At 38.6% G+C, this 19766-nt stretch overlaps 1 protein-coding gene across 2 annotated transcripts in view; it reads left to right on the top strand.

The window, feature by feature from the left end:
• Positions 1-19766, top strand: part of Nme7 (NME/NM23 family member 7) — a 150514-nt gene that overhangs the window by 69844 nt on the left and 60904 nt on the right. The window contains exons 9-11 of one of the 2 annotated variants that reach the window (XM_087906328.1): positions 2252-2341; positions 16320-16384; positions 18395-18463. In XM_087906328.1, the coding sequence (XP_087762454.1) occupies positions 2252-2341; positions 16320-16384; positions 18395-18463 (224 nt within the window). The remainder of the gene's footprint in view (positions 1-2251; positions 2342-16319; positions 16385-18394; positions 18464-19766) is intronic. The other variant, XM_087906329.1, reaches the window with a different exon arrangement.

Below are 19766 nucleotides of genomic sequence, written 5' to 3'. Positions count from 1 at the left end.
TGGGCTCATAAAAAAAGTTCTAGCATCTTTGTGCTTATCACAATCTCCAGGGCGTAAGGAAGATTTCCGAATAGGACTGGGTAAAATTATCTCCCTGAAAGCAGGAGGGGTAATAAGTTTTAAGACTTTCCCAAAGAGACTCAGACCAAATTTTCTCAGGGAAAGACATTAAATGATTTATAATGTCCGAAGCCCCCCAAGCATGCAAGATGCAGAGACCAAATCCGAAGGCGAGAGACGGCTTGACAGCAATTGTAGTGTTGGGCTCAGCTCTGCTGGACCTGGGTCAAACAGCTGTACTGACTTTGTGACGTGTGCTGTTTCCAGTGGAGATGGCTGTGCTACCTAGGAGTCATTTCCGTAGGTCTCTTCTGTCCACACTCTGTATGGAGCTTGCCTTTACTGCTTCCTACACCATCAGTTACATTTTGATTGATTTCAACATGCACTCACTGCATTGCGGGGAGATCTATAAAGCTCTTGTTCTGGTTACCCCTCCCATCACCTTGCAATGAGTTTATGAGTAATTCTTATTAGAAATTTGATCAAGAAAATGTTCATTTTAGATCTTGATTGTGGTATAAAGGGAGTGTTAGTAATGATACTGTTAAATTACATCTGATTTGTAAACCTACTTGCTACTAAGTTGGATTTTATGGTCAGAGAATAGATCAATATGAGATCCTAAGTGCCTTTCTTTGTTCTTAATTTAATAGTTAAACTGAATCTAAACTCTTTTATGCTACTAAATTAATGCAATTATACTAAATATCTGTTTATTTCACGAATAGTACGTAAACCATAACAAGTCTACTGTATTTTGGATCTGAAGTGTCCTCTCGGTACTCAGGTTAATGACAGTTCATGGTGAAGATGCTGGAAGGTGGTAGGAACTTTCAAGTGAGGCCTGGTGAGGGGTCTTTAGATCACCGGGGCTATGCCCTCGAGGTGATGATAGGATCCCAGTCACTTCTTCTCCCTTGCTGCCTTGCCCTGAGGTGGATGATTTGCTCTGCCAGGCATTTCTGCATGCTAGGTGTTCTAATCACAGGCCTAAGAGCAAGGTATCATAGGATGAAACCTTCCAAGCTGTGAACCAAAGTGAGCTGTTTATGTGCTGATTGTTCAGACTTCTGTTGAGTGGTGGAGAGGTGACTGGTGTGCAGACAAGCCAGTCTTGCAGACTTCCAAACATACTGGAAAATTCCCCGTGATGTGCTATGACTTAGTAACTTTGCCATGGAAAAAACCAGCGTTCTGCTACTTTTGTACCCAGGGTTATTTGCTGTTGCATGTTTGCTTGGATTTGTATTAAATTCTTTCTATTGAATGTAGTAATCCTTGTGATTTCTTTTGTACTTTGGCACTGCAAATTATTCTGAATGCTTATGATCTCCAGCTTTGTTTGGCTTTATGATAATCATGTTTTAAAAACACACTAGTATTCTTTGTTATATTGTTTTTATTTTATTTCACTAGATATAAACTTTAAAGGCAATAAGATTTCTCCAATATGGTTTAAATTAATATTAGTATTTAATATATTATCTGTATACCCATTTTGTTAGTTTATGTATTCTTGGCTCTATCAGGATTAAACCTTCCTTTAAAAAATTTTACATGAGTACAATATAAAATTCCTTTATGGGCATTTCCCACTATTTTTCCATCTCTTAAAGTTCCCTTTATAAAGATCTTATTCACGTGTCTGTGGGCTTATCCAGGTGACCTAATCATTCTCAAAGGATCTGCCTTCTAATTCTATACTTGATTATAGTCAAAGGCCAAGAATGCATGCTCCCCAATCTCCCAATATAATCCCATCAGACTAGATGTCAACATAAAACATTCAGTACATAGGACTACTCCGAGGACTATATGCACTGGTGTGTGGTCAGTACATACATGTATGAGAGGAATTCCGCCAAAATTCTTATAGATGCCCAGTGTACACATACTCTGAGAAGTAACTGCAGAGACCATTTTTTTCTGACTTCCCTGCATGCATGCTGCTGAGCTTGCCGAGAAGGTAAACTTACCTTCATTGAATTTCTTTTGACTTTTTTGGGGGGGGAAAGTGAGTTGGGCATCTTGGTGTGGAGCCATGTCAGAGTGTTTTTGTTACCGGCTGATGTGCGCCTGTGCAGCTGCTCTGCCAGTGCGCACCGTCTTGATGACAGCTGTGGGTAGAATGCAGCCTCCCTCTTGTTCTTTTGTTGATTTACTGATACAGTCTTACTCTGTCTCCCAGACTGGCCTCAATCTCCTCAGGAAGCCCTGGCCAGCCTTGACTTTGCCCTACTGCTTCCCCTACTGCAGACCCACAGATGCTGGGATTTAGGTATGCATGACAATGCCTGACTCCACTTCATTTTTTCCTGAACTTGCTATTTTGATTTTTTTTGTATCCATGTAGTTTTGTAATAATCTTATTTGTATAAAATTTTACTAGGATTTTAGTTGGAATCATGCTAAACTTAAGGAGAATTATAACTTGTTAGTGCCATCCTGAATCCCATCACCTTGTTGAAACCAGTTATTACTTCTGAGATTTAGTTGTAGATCTTTATTTACTTGGGAATCCTGTTATGTGCAAGCATGTGGTTGTATTTTCTCCTTTCTGATCTAAATGCCTTTCATTTCCTTCTTGCTTCGGTGCATTGCTCTGGTGACCTCTGACAATGCATCAAGATAAAGACTTTTCTACCCTTTTTTTCTGACTTTATATTCTGCAGGATGGTTTTTTTTTCCCAAAATCTTTTCTACATTAGTTGATATGACCATGTGATCTTTTTCATAGTTTATCGTCATAGTTACTACATTCTTTGACTTTTTAAATAATGAATATAAGTCCTACTTGGTATGTATTTTCATATGTTGATAAATGTGTTGGCTTATTTTATTGTTTTGTTTTGTTTTGTTTGGCTTATTTTATGTTAAGAGTTTTTTATCCTTGTTGATGAGTGTTATTGATGAATAATTTTATTTCTTATATTATCCTTTTCTAGTTTGGGCATCACAATAATAATACCAACTTCATAAGTGAAGTAATAACTAACCTCCTTATTCCAGTTTTTGAGTTTTTATTTATATACATTTATATGACCTTTAAAAATATGACTTTAACTGGGTGGTGGTGGTGCACAGTTTGTTCCTAGTACTTGGGAGCCAGAGGCAGGTGGATCTCTGTGAGTTAGAGGCCAGTCTAACTTACAAAGCAAATTTTAGTTTAGTTGGACTTTCTTTGGACTGCCAGTTCCCAAATAATGACACGAAGACTTCTTATTAATTATGAAAGGTTGACCTTAGTTTAGACTTGTACCCAACTAGCTCTTAAAAGTGAAATTAACACATTTATATTAATCTCTTTTTTGCCACATGACTTGTTACCTCTCCTTAATACCACGTGTTCCACTTCCTGTGTTTGTCTTGCGAATTCCACCCCTCTGATTCCTTCCCAGAGTTCCTCTGTGTCTGGAAGACCTGCCTATCATCTCCTGCAGCTCTTTATTAAACCAATCAGAAAGTGCCTTGGGCAGGTGAGATGAAACAAAGACTTACCTTCATACAACATTCCAGGATATTCAGAGCTGTTACACAGAGAATAAAAAACAAAAAATAATAATGTAATTTTAAAATCTGAATAGCAGTTGTAAACTAATTCTTCTCTTGACCTTTTTTGTTTCATTATGTAATTTTTCTTGTTTTATTTTTAATAATTGCCTTGTGACCCTTTTCCTATACAAATCCTATAATCCCTATTATAATAATTTCCAGGGATGGAATTATTTTGTTTTATTACTGTAAGTGAGTATATGTAATAATAGGTTTCATTATAACATTTTTGTGCATTTATTTTATTTCATCCTTATTCAGATTTCAGCAGGGAAAATAGATCCTATGAGCTACTTTCCCACCTATTACTAGTTATTGACAGGTACAGTCATTTTCTTGCCCAGAACAGACAGCCATAGAAGCTGTGACAGTTGCCTCATACTTGGATAGTATTTATAAGCCCTTTTCTCTCACATTCTGGTTCTCACATTCTTTCTGTCCCCTCTTCTTCCAATGTCTTCCATGACATTCTCTGAGCCTGGAGCAGGTTCTAGAAATAATCTTGTTTAAGTTTTAATCAATCAACTGCCCCTTATTCTCAGTACTTTGAACATCCAAATCTCTACCTCCACCACCATTCATTGTAAAGAGAAGCTTCTGTGATTAATGCTGAAAGTAGTGTTTCCCTCTGTATAAGAAGATGGAAAGAACCCCCATGCTTATAGTAGGATTAACATAGTAAAAATGGCCATCCTATCAAAAGCAAACTACAGATTCATCAATCCTTATCAAATTTCCAACAAAATTCTTCACAGAACTTGAAAGGACAATTCTCAACTTCATATTGAAAAAAAACCAACCTAGGATAGCTGAAATAATACAGAATGATAAAAGGACTTCTGGAGGTCTTGCCATTCCCAATTTCAAGTTATGCTACAGAGGTATAATAATAAAAACATCATGGTAGTGACATAAAAACAAGCACATTCATGAATGGAATCAAATTGAAGACCCTGACATGAAATCAAACACATATGGACCCCTTCTTTTTCATAAAGAAGCCAGAAATACATACTGGAAAAAAAATCAGTATCTTTAACAAATGGTGCTGGTCAAACTGGATGGCTACACACATACATGGATGGCTAAATCCATGTAGATCCATACTTATAACCCTGCATAAAACTCAACTCCAAATGGATCATAGACTTCAAATAAAACCAGATACACTGAATCTGATAGAAGAGAAAGTAGAGAATAGGCTTGAACACATTGACACAGGAGACAACTTCCTGTATAGAACATGGATAGCATAGATACTAAGATTGGCCGACCTCATAAACCTGAAAAGCTTCTGTAAGTCAAAGGACAACATCATTTGGACAAAGTAGCAACCTACTGAATTGGAAAAGATTCTTACCAACTCCATAGTCAATAGATATAAACTCAAGAAACTAGATATCAAAAAAAAAACCCAAATAATCCAATTTAGAAGTGGGATACAGATTTAAACAGATTTCTCTATAGAGGAAACTCAAATGGGTGAGAAACACTCAAAGAAATGTTCAATATCCTTAGCCATCAGGAATTTCAAATCAAAACTACTTTGAGATTCCATCTTATACCTGTCAGAGTGACTAAGATCAATAACACAAGTGACAACTCATGTTGGCAAGGATGTGGAAAACGGGGAACACTCCTCTGTTCCTGGTGGTAGTGCAAACTTGTCCAGCCACTATGGAAATCAGTATGGCAGTTCCTTAGACAGTTGGGAGTCCATCTACCTTAAGATCCAGCTATACCATTCTTATGTATATACCCAAAGGACATTTTATCCTGCAACAAGGTTTGCTCAGCTATGTTTATTGCTGTTCTAGTCACAATAGTCAGAAATTAGAAACAACCCAGAGGTCCCTTAACAAAAGAATGGATAAAGAAACTGTGGTACATTTATATAATAGATTGTTGCTCAGCTGTTTAAAAGAGACATCATGAAATTTGTAGGCAAATGGATGAAACTAAAAGAAATCATCTCAAGTATGGTAACTCAGACCCAGAAAGATAAATATGATATGTATTTGCTTATATATTGTTGGCAGAAGCTACTTGTTCATTTCCCAGCTGCCCAGACCCGAAATAACCATACTGAAACTATATTAATTAAAACGCTGCTTGGCCTATTAGCTTATGCATATTTCTAGCTAGATCTTATATCTTAAATTAACCCGTTTCTATTCATCTGTGTATCATCACGTGGTTGTGGCTTACTGGTAAGGTTCTGTCTGGAGTCCAGCACCCGGCATCTTCTGTGGTGGCTGTATGGCTTCTCCTTTACTCCGCCTACTCTTTCTCTACATCTATCTGCTTGGAATTCCTGCCTTGCCCTATTCTGCAATGCAATAGGTCTAAAGCAGCCTCTTCATTAACCAATGGTATTTATAGCATACAGAGGGGAATCCCACATCAATATGTGGATATTAGCCATTAAATAAATGAAAGCCAACCTATACTCCATAGACCTAGAGAGGTTAGATAGATATAGAGGAAGGGAAACATGAGGTGCACATGGATCTCCCCATGAGGAAGGGATAGAATGTATTTTATGGGAGCAGACTGGGCTGCAAATGAGAGGATCAAGTGGAGATGGGGGGTGAGATAGGGCTAAGCAAGGGAATGCGGGAAGAGAACTGAGGAAAATTTGAGGGTGGGTATGGAAACCTAGTGCAGTGGAAATACCTTAAAGTACATGAAGGCGACCCTAATGAAATCTCCTAATAATGTGGGGTCCCCAACTAGCAATCTCTTGACACTCATGTCGTACTGGGACTGGGTTTGTTCATTTTAGTTGTTGGTGAAGACAACTCCATGGAAATCCTTATATGGAGTGTTCTCTCCAAACTCACTACAGGGCCCAGTGGCCAAGGACAACACCCACAAGCCTCACTGAACATGGAGAAGTTGAGCTGGAGCCTATGTGAAACCTTCATCCCTACATTCTATCTAGTATATTTGGTGTGGGAAGGTACTCTGCAAACTACCAAAAGAGAAATGGGAACACTAACCCAGCCACAAAACCTTTGACTTAAAATCTGTCCTGCCTGCAATATATGCTAGGACTTGGTGGCACAGAACTTCTGACTTGGCTCTGTGTGACTTTGTGGGGGGGATTTCCTCTTCTGTCTATACTCAGCATGCATCAGAATGTCACTTTTTCTTCTTGGTTCTGGCTTTTCAACTTCAGCATTTCCTTCTCAGGGTGCAGTATTTTACTTCCTACATAAACAGGAGGCATAAGGAGGTCACCATTGGTGCAAGAGTCCCACAGCTGTTCACTCCCAATTAAACACAGAGACTTGTATTAATCATAAACTGTTTGGACTATTGCTCAGGCTTATTACTAGCTAGCTCTTACAACTTAAATTAACTTATAATTCTTGCCCATGTTTAGCCATGTTGCTTAGTACCTTTACTCAGTAAGGCATGGCTAGTGACTGACTCTGCCTTTCCTCTTCTCAGAATTCTCTTAGTCTGGTCACCCCGCCTATACTTCCTGCCCGGCTACTAGCCAATCAGCATTTTATTAAATCAGTATGAGTAACAAATCTTTACAGTGTACAAGGGCATTATCCCACAGCAGGTTCCCTGTCTCAAATGTACAAGACTATTAGAAAAAAAAATGGATTGTATTGGGTCTAAGGAAGACTAAACAGTGACTTAGTATCTATGTTACTCTGCTTCATCTTTGCTTCTTTTGACCTTAGCTTTACTCTTCTATATAAATTTCCCAGGATTTTGGAAGAAAGGAGAGCTGCCAACTGTAGAGGGTTCACACCCTTGTGAACACAGTGGAAAGTGTGTTTTCCCCAGTTCCAGTTTTAAAAAAATCTCAGGGAAGGACTCTATGACTTACACTAATTATGGTTCTGATCCTAACTAAACTAGTGTGGCCTGGGAATCCAAGTGCTAAGATTGGTTTTGGCTTAGATCTGCAGTCATCTCTTGACATTTTGATGGGGGTTGTATTTATTGGCTTACATAGGAAGTTGACCGTTCCCTTGACAGTCAGACGATCAGAGAAATCACTTACCTTAAAGGGGAACTGGGTATAGTCACGGGAATATCAAGAGTTTTAAATAATAAATATCTAATATTGTATGAGCTGATATGAGAAAGGCATCTGAAAAGACTTTTGAGCAATTCAGTTTAAAAACGTGAGTGGAAATGGAGAAATGATTTGGCAGTTGAACATTTAAGAGGTGATATTCATGCAGTTATAAGCAAACCATTATAAAATACAGCAGCTGTGCAAACACCAGCCAAGTAAGACCGCTCTCTTGTTTGACCCTTTTGTCCTTTGCTTCCTGGGATTCCATTTTGTTTTATTTTATTGCTGCATGCATGTGCTTCATTTACATAGTTATTGCCATTTGGTCACTCATCTGAACATTTTCTATCTGGGACAGAGTATAGGACACACAGTTCTTGACTTTTTGTGTTCTAAGTCATTAAACACAAAACTACTTCTTAAAATGCATCTGTGACCTATCACCACGCGTAACCAAGTGGACATAAAAATGCAGTCTCCATGGATATTAAGCAGGCTGGATAACAGACCTGGGAGCACTAATATCATCTGACCTAAACTAGTGGGAATCTTCAGGTAGGAACTGGACCTGTGTCTTACTGTAGTGCTAATGGGAGAGCTATAGCCTCATGCCTGTTGTCTGTAAGCAGAATTGTGTTCAAATGATATATCCCACAAAAGAACATAGCTTAATTTAATTATCAATCTGTAATACAGGTTTATAATAGATACAGACAACAGATTTTTATATTGGCTAATGTGATACTGACCCACACTTTCATCAAAATTCTTATGTCAGTGTGTAATATTTCTTTGTCTAAGAGACAGAAATAGGGAGATAGAGTTGTTTACTTGGAAACTCTAACTTATCTTCTGGGCAGCATTCAGTGATTGCAGTCACAGCTCACAGCAGTTGAGGACGCCTCTGCTGGGTCTGCATAAGAATGGGCCCTCCACAGTCAGAAACAGGTGGAGGAGGGGCTCCAGAGACCCGCCCCCTTGCTGCTGACCTGCCTGTTACTGTTAGAGTGCAGGGCAGCGGGTGTAATCATTGCCTTCAGTTGTCTATCTACCCGCCTGGCTCCAGAAGCTCATTCCAATCTAGTGGTCACACAGATGGCCCTGGTTAAATGGGTCACAACTCAAAGTCAGAGTTGGGATTGTGGGGAAGGGACTGCTGTGGGTGGCGGTGGTGACAGGAATGAGAGGGAGAAAGAGTTAGCAGTATATGTATATATAATAAGAATTTTTTATTGGTTTTACTGAGCTATATATTTTTCTCCGCTCCCCTCCCTTCCTTGCCACTCCTCTTTTACCCTCTCCCATGGTCCCCATGCTCCCAATTTACTCAGGAGATCTTGTCTTTTTCTATTTTCCATGTAGATTAGATCCATGCATGTCTCTCTTAAGGTCCTCTATGTTGTCTAGGTTCTCTGGGATTGTGAATTATAGGCTGGTTTTCTTTGCTTTATATCTAAAAGACACTTATGAATGAGTACGTATATTTGTCTTTCTAGGTCTGGATTACCTTACTCAATATGATGTTTTCTGGTTCTTTCAAATTGTCTTTTTTTTTGCTTGTGTAGTACTCCAATGTGTACCACATTTTCCTTATCCATTCTTCAGGTGAGGGGCATTTAGGTTGTTTCCAGGTTCTGGCTATGACAAACAATGCTGATGTGAACGTAGTTGAGCATGTGTCCTTGTGGTACAATTGAGCATCCTTTGGGAATATACCCGAAAGTGGTATTGCTGGGTTTTGAGGTAGGTTGTTTCCTAATTTTCTGAGAAATCACCATATTGATATCCATAGGGGTTGTACCAGCTTGCATTCCCACCGGCAATGCAGAGGTGTTCCTTTTACCCCACAACCTCTCCAGTATAAGTTGTCATCAGTGTTTTTGATCTTGGCTATTCTTACAGGTTAAGATGAAATCTTGGAATTGTTTTGATTTGCATTTCTCTGATGGCTAAGGATGTTGAGCATTTCCTTAATTGTCTTTCAGCCATTTTAGATTCCTCTGTTGAAAGATCTCTTTTAGGTCTGTACCCCATTTTTTTTTAAATTCGATTATTTGTTCTTTTAATGGCTAATTTCTTGAGTTGTTTGTATATTTTGGAGATCAGACCTCTGTCTGATGTGGGGTTGGTGAAGATCTTTTCTCATTCTGTAGGCTGTAGTTTTGTCTTATTGACCATGTCCTTTGCTTTACAGAAGCTTTTCAGTTTCAGGAGGTCCCATTTATTAATTGTTTCTCTCAGTGTCTGTGCTGCTGGGGTTATATTTAGAAAATGGTCTCCTGTGCCAGTGCGTTCAAGCGTACTTTCCAATTTCTCTTCTATGAGGTTCAGTGTGGTTGGTTTTATTTTGAGGGTTTTGATCCATTTGAACTTGAGTTTTGTGCATGGTGATGAATAGGGATCTATTTTCATTCTTCTGCATGTTGATATCCAGTTATGCCAGCATGAGTTGTTGAATATATTTTTGTTTTTTATTTTATATTTTTTAATTTAGTCAAAATTCAGGTGTTCTTAGGTATGTGGATTGATATCTGCATCTTCGATTAGGTTCCATTGGTCCTCCTGTCTGTCTTTATGCCAATACCACGCTGGTTTTGGTACTGTAGATTTTTAGTAGAATTTGAAGTCAGGGTTGGTGATGCCTCCAGAAGTCCCTTTATTGCACAGGATTGTTTTGACTATCCTTGGTCTTTTGCTTTTTCATATGAAGTTGAGTATTGTTCTTTCGAGGTCTGTGAAGAATTTTGCTGGGATTTTGATGGGCATTGCATTGAATCTGTAGATTGCTTTTGCTAAGATTGCCATTTTTACTATGTTAATTCTGCCTACCCAAGAACAGGGGAGATCTTTACATTTTCTGGTGTCTTCAATTTCTTTCTTCAAAGATTTAAAGTTCTTGTCATACAAATTTTCCACTTATTTGGTTAGGGTTACTCTGAGATATTTTATGCTATTTGTGGCTATTGTGAAGGGTGATGTTTCTCTGATTTCTTTCTCAGCCTGTTTGTCATCTGTGTAAAGGAGGGCTACTGCTTTTTTTGAGTTAATCTTGTATCCTGCTACATACTGAAGGTGTTAATGAGTTGTAGCAATTCCTTTGTAGAATTTTTGGGATCACTTTTGTAAACTATCATATCATCAGCAAACAGTGAGAGTTTGACTTTCTCTTTTCCAATTTGTATCTCCTTGATCTCCTTTTATTATCTTACTACTCTAGCTAGAACCTCAAGAACTATATTGAATAGATATGGAGAGAGTGAACAACCTTATCTTGTTCCTGGTTTTAGTGGGATCGTTTTGAGTTTCTCTCCATTTAGTTTGATGTTGGTTGTTGGCTTGCTGTATATTGCCTTTATTATGTTTAGGTATGTTCCTTGTACCCCTTGTCTCTCCAAGATCTTTATCATGAAGGGATGTTGTACTTTTTCAAAGGCTTTTTCAGCATCTAATGAGATGATCATGTGTTTTGTTTTTTCAGTTTTTTATATGGTGGATTATGTTGACAGATTTCTATATGTTGAACCATCGATGTATCTTTCAGATGAAGCCAACTTGATCATGGTGGATGATTTTTCTGATGTGTTCTTGGATTCAGTTTGCCATGAGTATTTTTCTACTGAGTTCAACTTAGTTCTACTGAGTATTTTTGCATCAGTGTTCATGAATGAGATTGGGCTGTAACTCTCTTTCTTAGTAAAGTCTTTCTGTGGCTTGTGTGTCAGGATATTTGTGGCTTCATAAAAAGAGTTTGGCAATGTTTCTTCTGTTTCTCTTGTGTGGAATAATTTGAGGAGTATTGGTATTAACTCCTCTTTGAAAATCTTGTAGAATTCTGCACTAAAACCATCTGGTCCTGGGCTCTTTTTGGTTGGGAGACTTTTGATGACTGTTTCTATTTCTTTAACAGTTATAGATCTGTTTAATTTGCTTATCTAGTCTTGATTTAGTTTTGGTAAGTGATATTTATCCAGAAAATTGTCCAACTTCTTTGTGTAGGCATTTAGTGCTATGAACTTTCCTCTTAACACTGCTTTTATTGTGCCCCATAAATTGGGCATGTTGTGAGGTCATTTTCATTGAATTTTAGGAAGTCTTTAATTTCTTCCATTATTTCTTCCTTGATCCATTGATGATTCAGGTGAGCAGTGTTTAACCATGTGTTTGTGGACTTTCTGGAATTAGGGTTGCTGTTGAATTCTAATTTTAAGCCATGGTGATCTGATAAAATACATGGGTTATTCCAATTTTTAAGATCTATTGAGGTTTGTGGTCAGTTTTTGAGAAGGTTCCATGAGGTGCTGAGAAGAAATTATATTCTTTTTTGTTTGGATGGAATGTTCTATAGATGTCTGAAATCCATTTAAGTCATAACACCTGTTAGTTCCCTTATTTCTCTGTTAATTTTCTGTCTAACAGACCTGTCCAGTGGTGAGAGTAGGGTGTTGAGGTCTCCCACTATTAGTGTGTGGGGTTTAATGTGTGATTTAAGCTTTAGAAGTGTTTCTTTTACATATGAGGGTACCCTTCTATTTGAAATATAATGTTCAGTATTGAAATTTCCTCTTGATGGATTTTTCCTGTGACTGATATGAAATGTTCTTCTTTATCTTTTTTGATTTTAGTTTGAAGTCTATTTTGTTAGATATTAGGATAGTTACACTAGCTTGTTTCTTAGGTCCATTTGATTGGATAATTTTTCCCCATCCTTTTACTTTGAGACAATGTCTGTCTTTGAGGTTCAGGTGTGTTTCTTGTATGCAGCAGAAGGATGGATTCTGTTTTCGTCTCCACTCTGTTAGCCTGTGTCTTTTTATTGGTGAGTTGAGTTCATTTATATTAAGGGATATTAATGACCAGTGATTGCTAACTCCTTTTATTTTAGTTTTTATTGTTGGTGATGTTATTTTGTGTATTTTCCCCTTTTTTTGGATTTGCTGCTGTGAGATCATCTATTGTCTGTGTTTTTGTGGATGTAGCCAACTTCCTTGGGTTGGAATTTTCCTTCTAGTACTTTGTGTGGGCTGAGTTTGTGACTAGGTATTGGTTAAATCTGGTTCTGTCATGGAATATCTTGTTTTCTCCATCTATGGTGATTGAAAGTTTTGCTGAGTACAGTAGTCTGGGCTGGCATCTGTGGTCTCTTAATGTCTACATAATGCTTGATCAGGACCTTCTGGCTTTCACCGTTTCCACTGAGAAGTCAGATGTAATTCTGATAGGTCTGCCTTTATATGTTACTTGGCCTTTTTCTTTTGTAGCTCTTAGTATTCTTTCTTCATTATGTATGTTTAGTGTTTTGATTATTATGTGACAAGGGGACTTTTTTGTGATCCAGTCTGTTTGGTGTTCTGTAAACTTCTTGTTTCTTCATAGGCATATCTCTCTTTTAGGTTGTGAAAGTTTTCTTCTATGATTTTATCAAATATATTTTCTGTGTTTTTGAGTTGGACTTCTTCTATCTTTATTATTCCTAGGTTTGGTCTTTTAATGGTGTCCAATATTTCCTGAATATTTTGGGTTATGCTTTTGTTAGATTTAATGTTTTCTTTGACTGATAAGTCTATTTCCTTTATTGTATCTTCAGTGCTTAAGATTCTTTCTTCCCTCTCTTGTATTCTACTGTTTGTGCTTGCATTTACAGTTCCTGATCATTTTATTTTTTTATTGATTTTTATTGAGCTCTACATTTTTCTCTGCTCCCCTCCCTGCCTCTTCCTTCCCCCAGTAAAACCTCCCCCAAAGTCCCCATGCTCCCAACTTACTCAGGAGATCTTGTCTTTTTCTACTTCCCATGTAGATTAGATCTGTGTAAGTCTCTGTTAGTGCCGACCTGATCATTTTCTAATAATTTCTGTTTCTATAATTCCCTCAGTTCATGTTTTCTTTATTGTCTCTAGTTCAGTTTCAAGTCTTGAATAGTTTCTTTCATCTGTTTGATTGCTTTTTCTTGGTTTTTCTTTAAGGGATTTGTTGATTTATTCCAATTTTTTGTTTGTCTTTTCTTCCATTTTTTTCAACAAATTTTTTATTTCCTCTTTAAGGGCCTCAAACATTCTCCTAAAGTTATATTTTTAGGTCATTTTCTTCTGCTTCATCTATATTGGGGTGTTCAAGTCTTGCTGTTATAAAGCCACTAGGTTTTGTTGGTGTTGTGTTGCTCTCTGTGGTGCTGAGTGTATTCTTACCTTGTCTATCCATCTTTTCCTTTGATTGTTGTAGTTGGGAATGTGTCTTTGGTGATCAATCTTCCAGGTACCGGTGGATCCAAGGCTCAAATGGTTATTCCTTGTGGTGCAGTCAGGGCCACGCTTCCAGTCATCTTGGAAGTCACTCAGTGATCCTGAAAATTTCTCAGTACTCCAGGGGGTAGCTCAGCAATACTGGAGGTCATTCAGGCATACTCCCCCAGATGTTGCTTGCTCGGGGCTGCTCCAGCTGAGGTTGCTGCCTTGGTCCTGCTAAGGCAGAGGTCACTAGCTCAGGCCTCTTGGGGAGGTCGCTGGCTCAGGCCTGCTCGGTGGAGAGGTCGGAGAAGTAGCAGATGCCTGGTTTTGCGGAGGTCTCTGTTTTGGACCTGCTCCCTCAGAGGGGGCTCCCTTGTACCTGCTCCTGTGGAGGTCATTGTCTCAGGCCTGCTCCAATGGAGGTCACTGGCTCAAACCCACTCATGTGGAGGTTGCTGCCTCAGGCCTGCTCCAGCAGAGGTAGCTGACTTGAGGTAGCTGACTTGAGCCTGCTCCGTGGAGGTTTCTGGTTCAGGCCTGTTCCCACAGATATTCCTGGCTTGGGCCTGCTCCCTTGGATGTCCCTGACTTGCGGCTGGTCTCACAGAGGTCTCTGGCTCGCGGTCCCACAGAGGTCTCTGGCTCGGGCCTGCTCCCTCAGATGTTCCTATCTCAAGTCTGTTTCCACAGAGGTCTTTGGCTTGGGCCTGCTTAGTCGGTGGTTACTCCCTTGTACCTGCTCCTATAGAGGTTGTTGCCTCAGGCCTGCTCTGACATAGGTCACTGGCTCCTATAATAAGATTTTTATATGAAACAAAACTATGTAAAAATGTGTGTCATACTCTTGAGTTAGCAGAACCTCCTCTTATAAAAGTCCACCCATTTGTGATGGAATTTATGCTCAAACTCTTCATTCTGGCATATAAGACTGTGCTGATTAGTTTTTGCCAAGTTGACACAAATGTTGAGGTATCTGGGAAGAGGGACTCTCAGTTGAGGAATTGCCTCTATCATAATGGCCCATAAGTAAGTGTATGTGGCAATTTCTTGATTGCTGGTTGGTATGGAAGGCCCAGCTCAGTGGGAAGTACCACCCCTGGGCAGGTGTCCTGGGTTGCATTAGGAAGGAATGGTGCACACCCCTTTAATCCTAGCACCGAGGAAGCAGAGGCAGGCAAATCTCTATGAGTTTGAGGCCAAAGTGATTTACATAGCAAGTTCCAGTCCAACCAGATTTACATAGTGAGACCCTATCTCAAAAAACCCAAGATATAGGAGGAGAGAAAAAGAGGAAGAAGAAAATAACAAGGAAGAAAAAGAAAGAAGGAAGGAAAGGAGAAAAGAAAGGCTGTGCAAACTATGAAGAGCAAGCCAATAATCAGGGTTCCTCCATGGTCTCTGTTTCAGTTCCTGCTTCAGTCTCCTGCCCTGAGTTTTGCACCCTTCATGACGAGTATAAGTTATAAACTGAAATAAATCCTCTTTATGCCAAGTTTCTTTTGGTCATGGTATGTCTTAGTTATTGATGAACTGCTTTGAAGAGACACCGTGACCAAAGCAACTTATAAAAGAAAGCATTTAGCTAGGGTTGTTTATAGTTTCAGAGGGTCAGTCCATCTCCATTATGGAGAGAAGCATGGCACTGGACTGGGGCAGGAGCTGAGAACTTACAGCTATCTGATACACAAGCCAGGGCTAGAGAGAGGGAGACTGGACTGGGTGTGGGCTTCTGAAACATCAGACTCACCCTAAGTGACGCACCTCCTCCTCCAAGGCCACATACCTCTTAATCCGTCCTAAACAGTCCATCAGCTAGGAACCAAACATTCTAATAGAGGAGCCTCTGAGGGCCATTTTTATTCAGACCACTACAGTGTATATCCCGGGAACTAAACAAACTAGAACACAGACCTTCAGTCAGAGGTGATCTCTCTTCCTTCTTGTTCCTTGTCTCTTCTGAGTCGCTCACACTTTTCTGTCTTTATGTAACATCCATCTTCCTCCTCCTCCAGGACTTAAGAACAGTGCACACTTCCATTCCCCCTTGATATCCCTGCCCACCTTTTCAGCTATTTGACTTTTCCCCTAAATCCAGTATCCTGTCATTTTACATTTTGGTAATGTTCTTTTAAAGCCATTTGATTTTCATGCTATCTACATCACTAGGTTTATGGGGCCTTAAAGGAAAATAGTAGCTTAGAAGCCTTTCACATTGTCCTCAGACCATCATTGATATTCTTGAAGCACTTACCGAGAGAATCAGATGATTAAGTGTGGTGCTCTTCAGGGATTTTCTTCATGTCTCTTGCAGAGATGCTGCATTTTCCTTATGTGGAGTAGAAACAAAAACCACTGATTTGAAATTTTGTGTCTCTTAGTAACCTAAAATAATTAAAAATGTTTATATTTTGAACCAATTTGTTCTTCATTTTCAGGACTGTTGGGAAAGATCTTAATAGCTATTCGAGATGCATGTTTTGAAATCTCAGCGATGCAGATGGTGAGTGGTTTGCAATGAGCCATAATGTATGGAAGAATTGTTTTTTAATAAGCCTTAAAATGTGTTTAACTGTTCACCATGCACTTGAGATTTGAATTTATTAAAATCAAAGACATACAAATTCAATAACCGGGCTGGATCTGGTAGAGTAATCCTTTAACCACAGCGCTCGGGAAGGAGAGGTGGGTATGCATTTGAGGCCAATCTGATGTATGTGGGGAGTTCCAGGCTAGATTAAACAAAACAAAACAACAGCAACAAAAACCTGAACTCAAAACGTGATAATAAAAACACATTTTAGTTATTTAATCTATATAACCATTCACTGAGATACTAATGTTTAGTATATTGATAAACCTGATTTAAGCTTCGGAGTTTCATTGTTTCTTAGAACTTCGGCTGAGAAGTAGGGAGCAAAGGCTGTTTTGGTCTTACAAATGGCAAACAGAGTCAAAGTGAGGCGTGTCAGTGAGCATCCTGTGTTCTGGGTTTCCTAGCAAACAGTGAAGGAATAATAGGATGTGAGTTCAGATTCCTTGGCACTCTCAACCTGGGGCTAATTTCTATACTGTCCCTCAAGTGTTAATGTATTTACTCTCCCCTATGGCTCTTAAGCCCACCCTCACTTAGAATCGCCTCCTCAGACAGTCTCAGAAAGCCCCCGACTGGAGCCATAACACATATTTTGGTAGCAGTGGATGCCTTTGTGCTGTAATCTCTGGTGCATTTGGTAAGAAATCATTATAAATAGTGTGAGCTTATGATGGGGGCCTTATAGTAAAATGGTAAATGCGATTGCTGATGTCTAGAGTCAGAGATGCCATTTTCAGAATCTAGGGTCAACAGTTTTCTCTTTCAGGCATTGACCCTGGTCAGGCATCCTTAGCCTCAGTGTCTCTTATAGGCCATGAGAATGTTGTTATTTGCCACTGCGGGTTGTGCTGTAGATTAAATAGACTTTTATCAAAGTTATATTGAATGTCACGTTTTGATGCACTAGTGGTAAAAGCTGAATGAATATAGCAGAAAGTGTTGAAGTGAAACTGACCCCCCCCCCCACCCCATAACAGATAGTCACGCTGGCCATTGCAGTCAGTCCTTCCGACCTGAGTTGCTGACTGTGTAGATTGGCAGTTCTCAGTGAGCTGCAGCCTTGGCAATAGGAGAGGCCAGGCAAAGGAGGTAAAATTAGGGCTCAGATGCCATTTCTTTAAATTGGTGTTTTAATCGGTGAGACTGTTAAACATAAAATTTTATTCCTAACTGAATTTAAAACCAACCTTGATAAGAAGTTGTTTGGTTGTGTTTCATAAGCACATATATCTTAGTCACACTTGATTTGATGTCTAGAAGGAAGTCCTGCTGACATATCTAAGTGCTTTATTACAAACCAGTTTTAACGATTTTTTCCAAATGCTTGCAAGGGCAATAGGATAGCTTTCCATTCTCTCAATATGCTTGGAAGGACCTGTGCTTAGCAACGTTTTTTTATTTGTATGTCGAATCTACCCATAAACAGCATTATATTGCCTATGCCTATTTTGAAACCCTATCAAGAATAGGGTGTCTTTCTAAACCTTGTAGAGTAGTGAATGGTCACTGGGATCTGATTCCTGGACTGACAGAGGGCAATTTAGAGAGGTCTCCTGGTGCCGCTAAATCCTAGCAGTAACATGCTAAGTACTTATTGTGAGAATTATGAGATGGTACATGCATAAAACCTTTAATAATACTTTCTCCTTCTAAGAATAAATTATTCAAGATTTACATTTTGAAGTTAAAAGAGAAAGACAAGTCTGGTGGCAAAGTAGCTGTAATTCCAGCACTTGGAATACTGAGCCAGAACAGTCACAAGTTCAAGGCTAGCCTGGGCTTCATAGTGCCTCCAAGACTAGTGTGGGGGAAAGATGCCTCACAGTGAAAAGTTAAAATATGTGTGCAAGGAATGATAAATGCTGAGTCCTAAGTCTGGCTCCCTTTTTTGACTTGCTTTTTTCTTTTTTAATGTAGTTCAATATGGATCGGGTTAATGTTGAAGAATTCTATGAAGTTTATAAAGGTGTAGTGCCTGAGTATAATGTAAGTATCAAAATAAATATAAAATAATGCAACTGAAAGCAATGTGTGTGTTTCAAATCTTGGAAATCTTATAATTACTGAAAGTATTTTTAAGGGTGATTTATAAACTATATATCTGATAAAGGAGTAATAACCAAATCTATTAATAACTCAACTTAATAGCAAGATGACAGTTAATTTTTAAAGCAGACAAAGAATTAGGTAATGATGTATGACTTTACCTAGTGCTTGGGAGGCAGAAGCAGGAGAATCAGGAGTTCAAGGCCAGCTTAGTGAATCCTATCTCAAAAAGAAAAAAAAAAAGGAAAGAGAGAGAAGAAAACACAAAGAATCTGAAGTGGTATTTCTTAAAAGAACGCATGAGATTGTCCAACAGATGAAGGAAAGACACTCATCATGGGGCTGAAGAGGGCTCAGTGGTTTGGAGGTCTTGCTGCTGTTCAGTGGACCGAGTTCAATTCCTAGGTCCTCCAGCTATTTAATCTCTTAAAGCTAATATTAGCCTATGTATAGAATGAAAATGATGCAGTATTATAATATGGCTGTAAGAATTAATTCAACAAATCATGAAGAGTGATCTCTTCATTGAGAGTACTTGGTCAATATTAGCTGCTGCGGCTGTTGTCTCCATTACTGTTTAGTAGTAGTCTTTGATAGTGGATTTTTGTTGATAATTTACACTTACATTCAAACTTACTTCAAAATTGTCTTTAAAAGGATAGTTTTGACCGTATTCTGTTATCATGAGACCAACATATACTGACTGAGCAACTACTATAGACAACGGCTTCCTGATAGAGGCACATGATGTCCGTTCATTGAAGTTGAAGTCTAGAAAGAACAGATGTTAATTGAACCATTTCATGTGCAACTGACTGTCTTATGTCAACCAAAGACTCTTTAAAAATGTAAACAATCAAGATTTTAAAAAAATTTCTTCTTAACTAAAAATTGGGAGACCAAAACATTTTTGAGTCAATTTTTAAAGAAACACGTGTATTTGGTTGCATTTTTTGCTTGATTGTCTGTTCGTCCTTATATTTTGCTCATTTGGAATAGTCTATATAGCTGCTGTTCTAAATGTTGGCTGCTGCTAACATAACATAAACTGAGAGACACTGACAAAGACATAAACAAAAAGAAGGAAGAATGAAGAAAGGCAGATTTTTTTTCTCCTTTTCAGAAAATGTGTTTGATATCTCTTCAGACTGAGAACTTGGCATTTTATGTGTAGGCAGTACTTTAATAACGTGAAATAGAAAATCAAATCCAACATAATTATGTATAAAAAATAGCAAAGTGG

Source organism: Myodes glareolus, chromosome 5 (assembly GCF_982192425.1).
Source record: "Myodes glareolus chromosome 5, mMyoGla1.1, whole genome shotgun sequence".
NCBI classification, from domain to species: domain Eukaryota; kingdom Metazoa; phylum Chordata; class Mammalia; order Rodentia; family Cricetidae; genus Myodes; species Myodes glareolus.
Note: the sequence above shows the minus strand (reverse complement) of the source record. Positions and strands in the feature narration are given on the sequence as shown.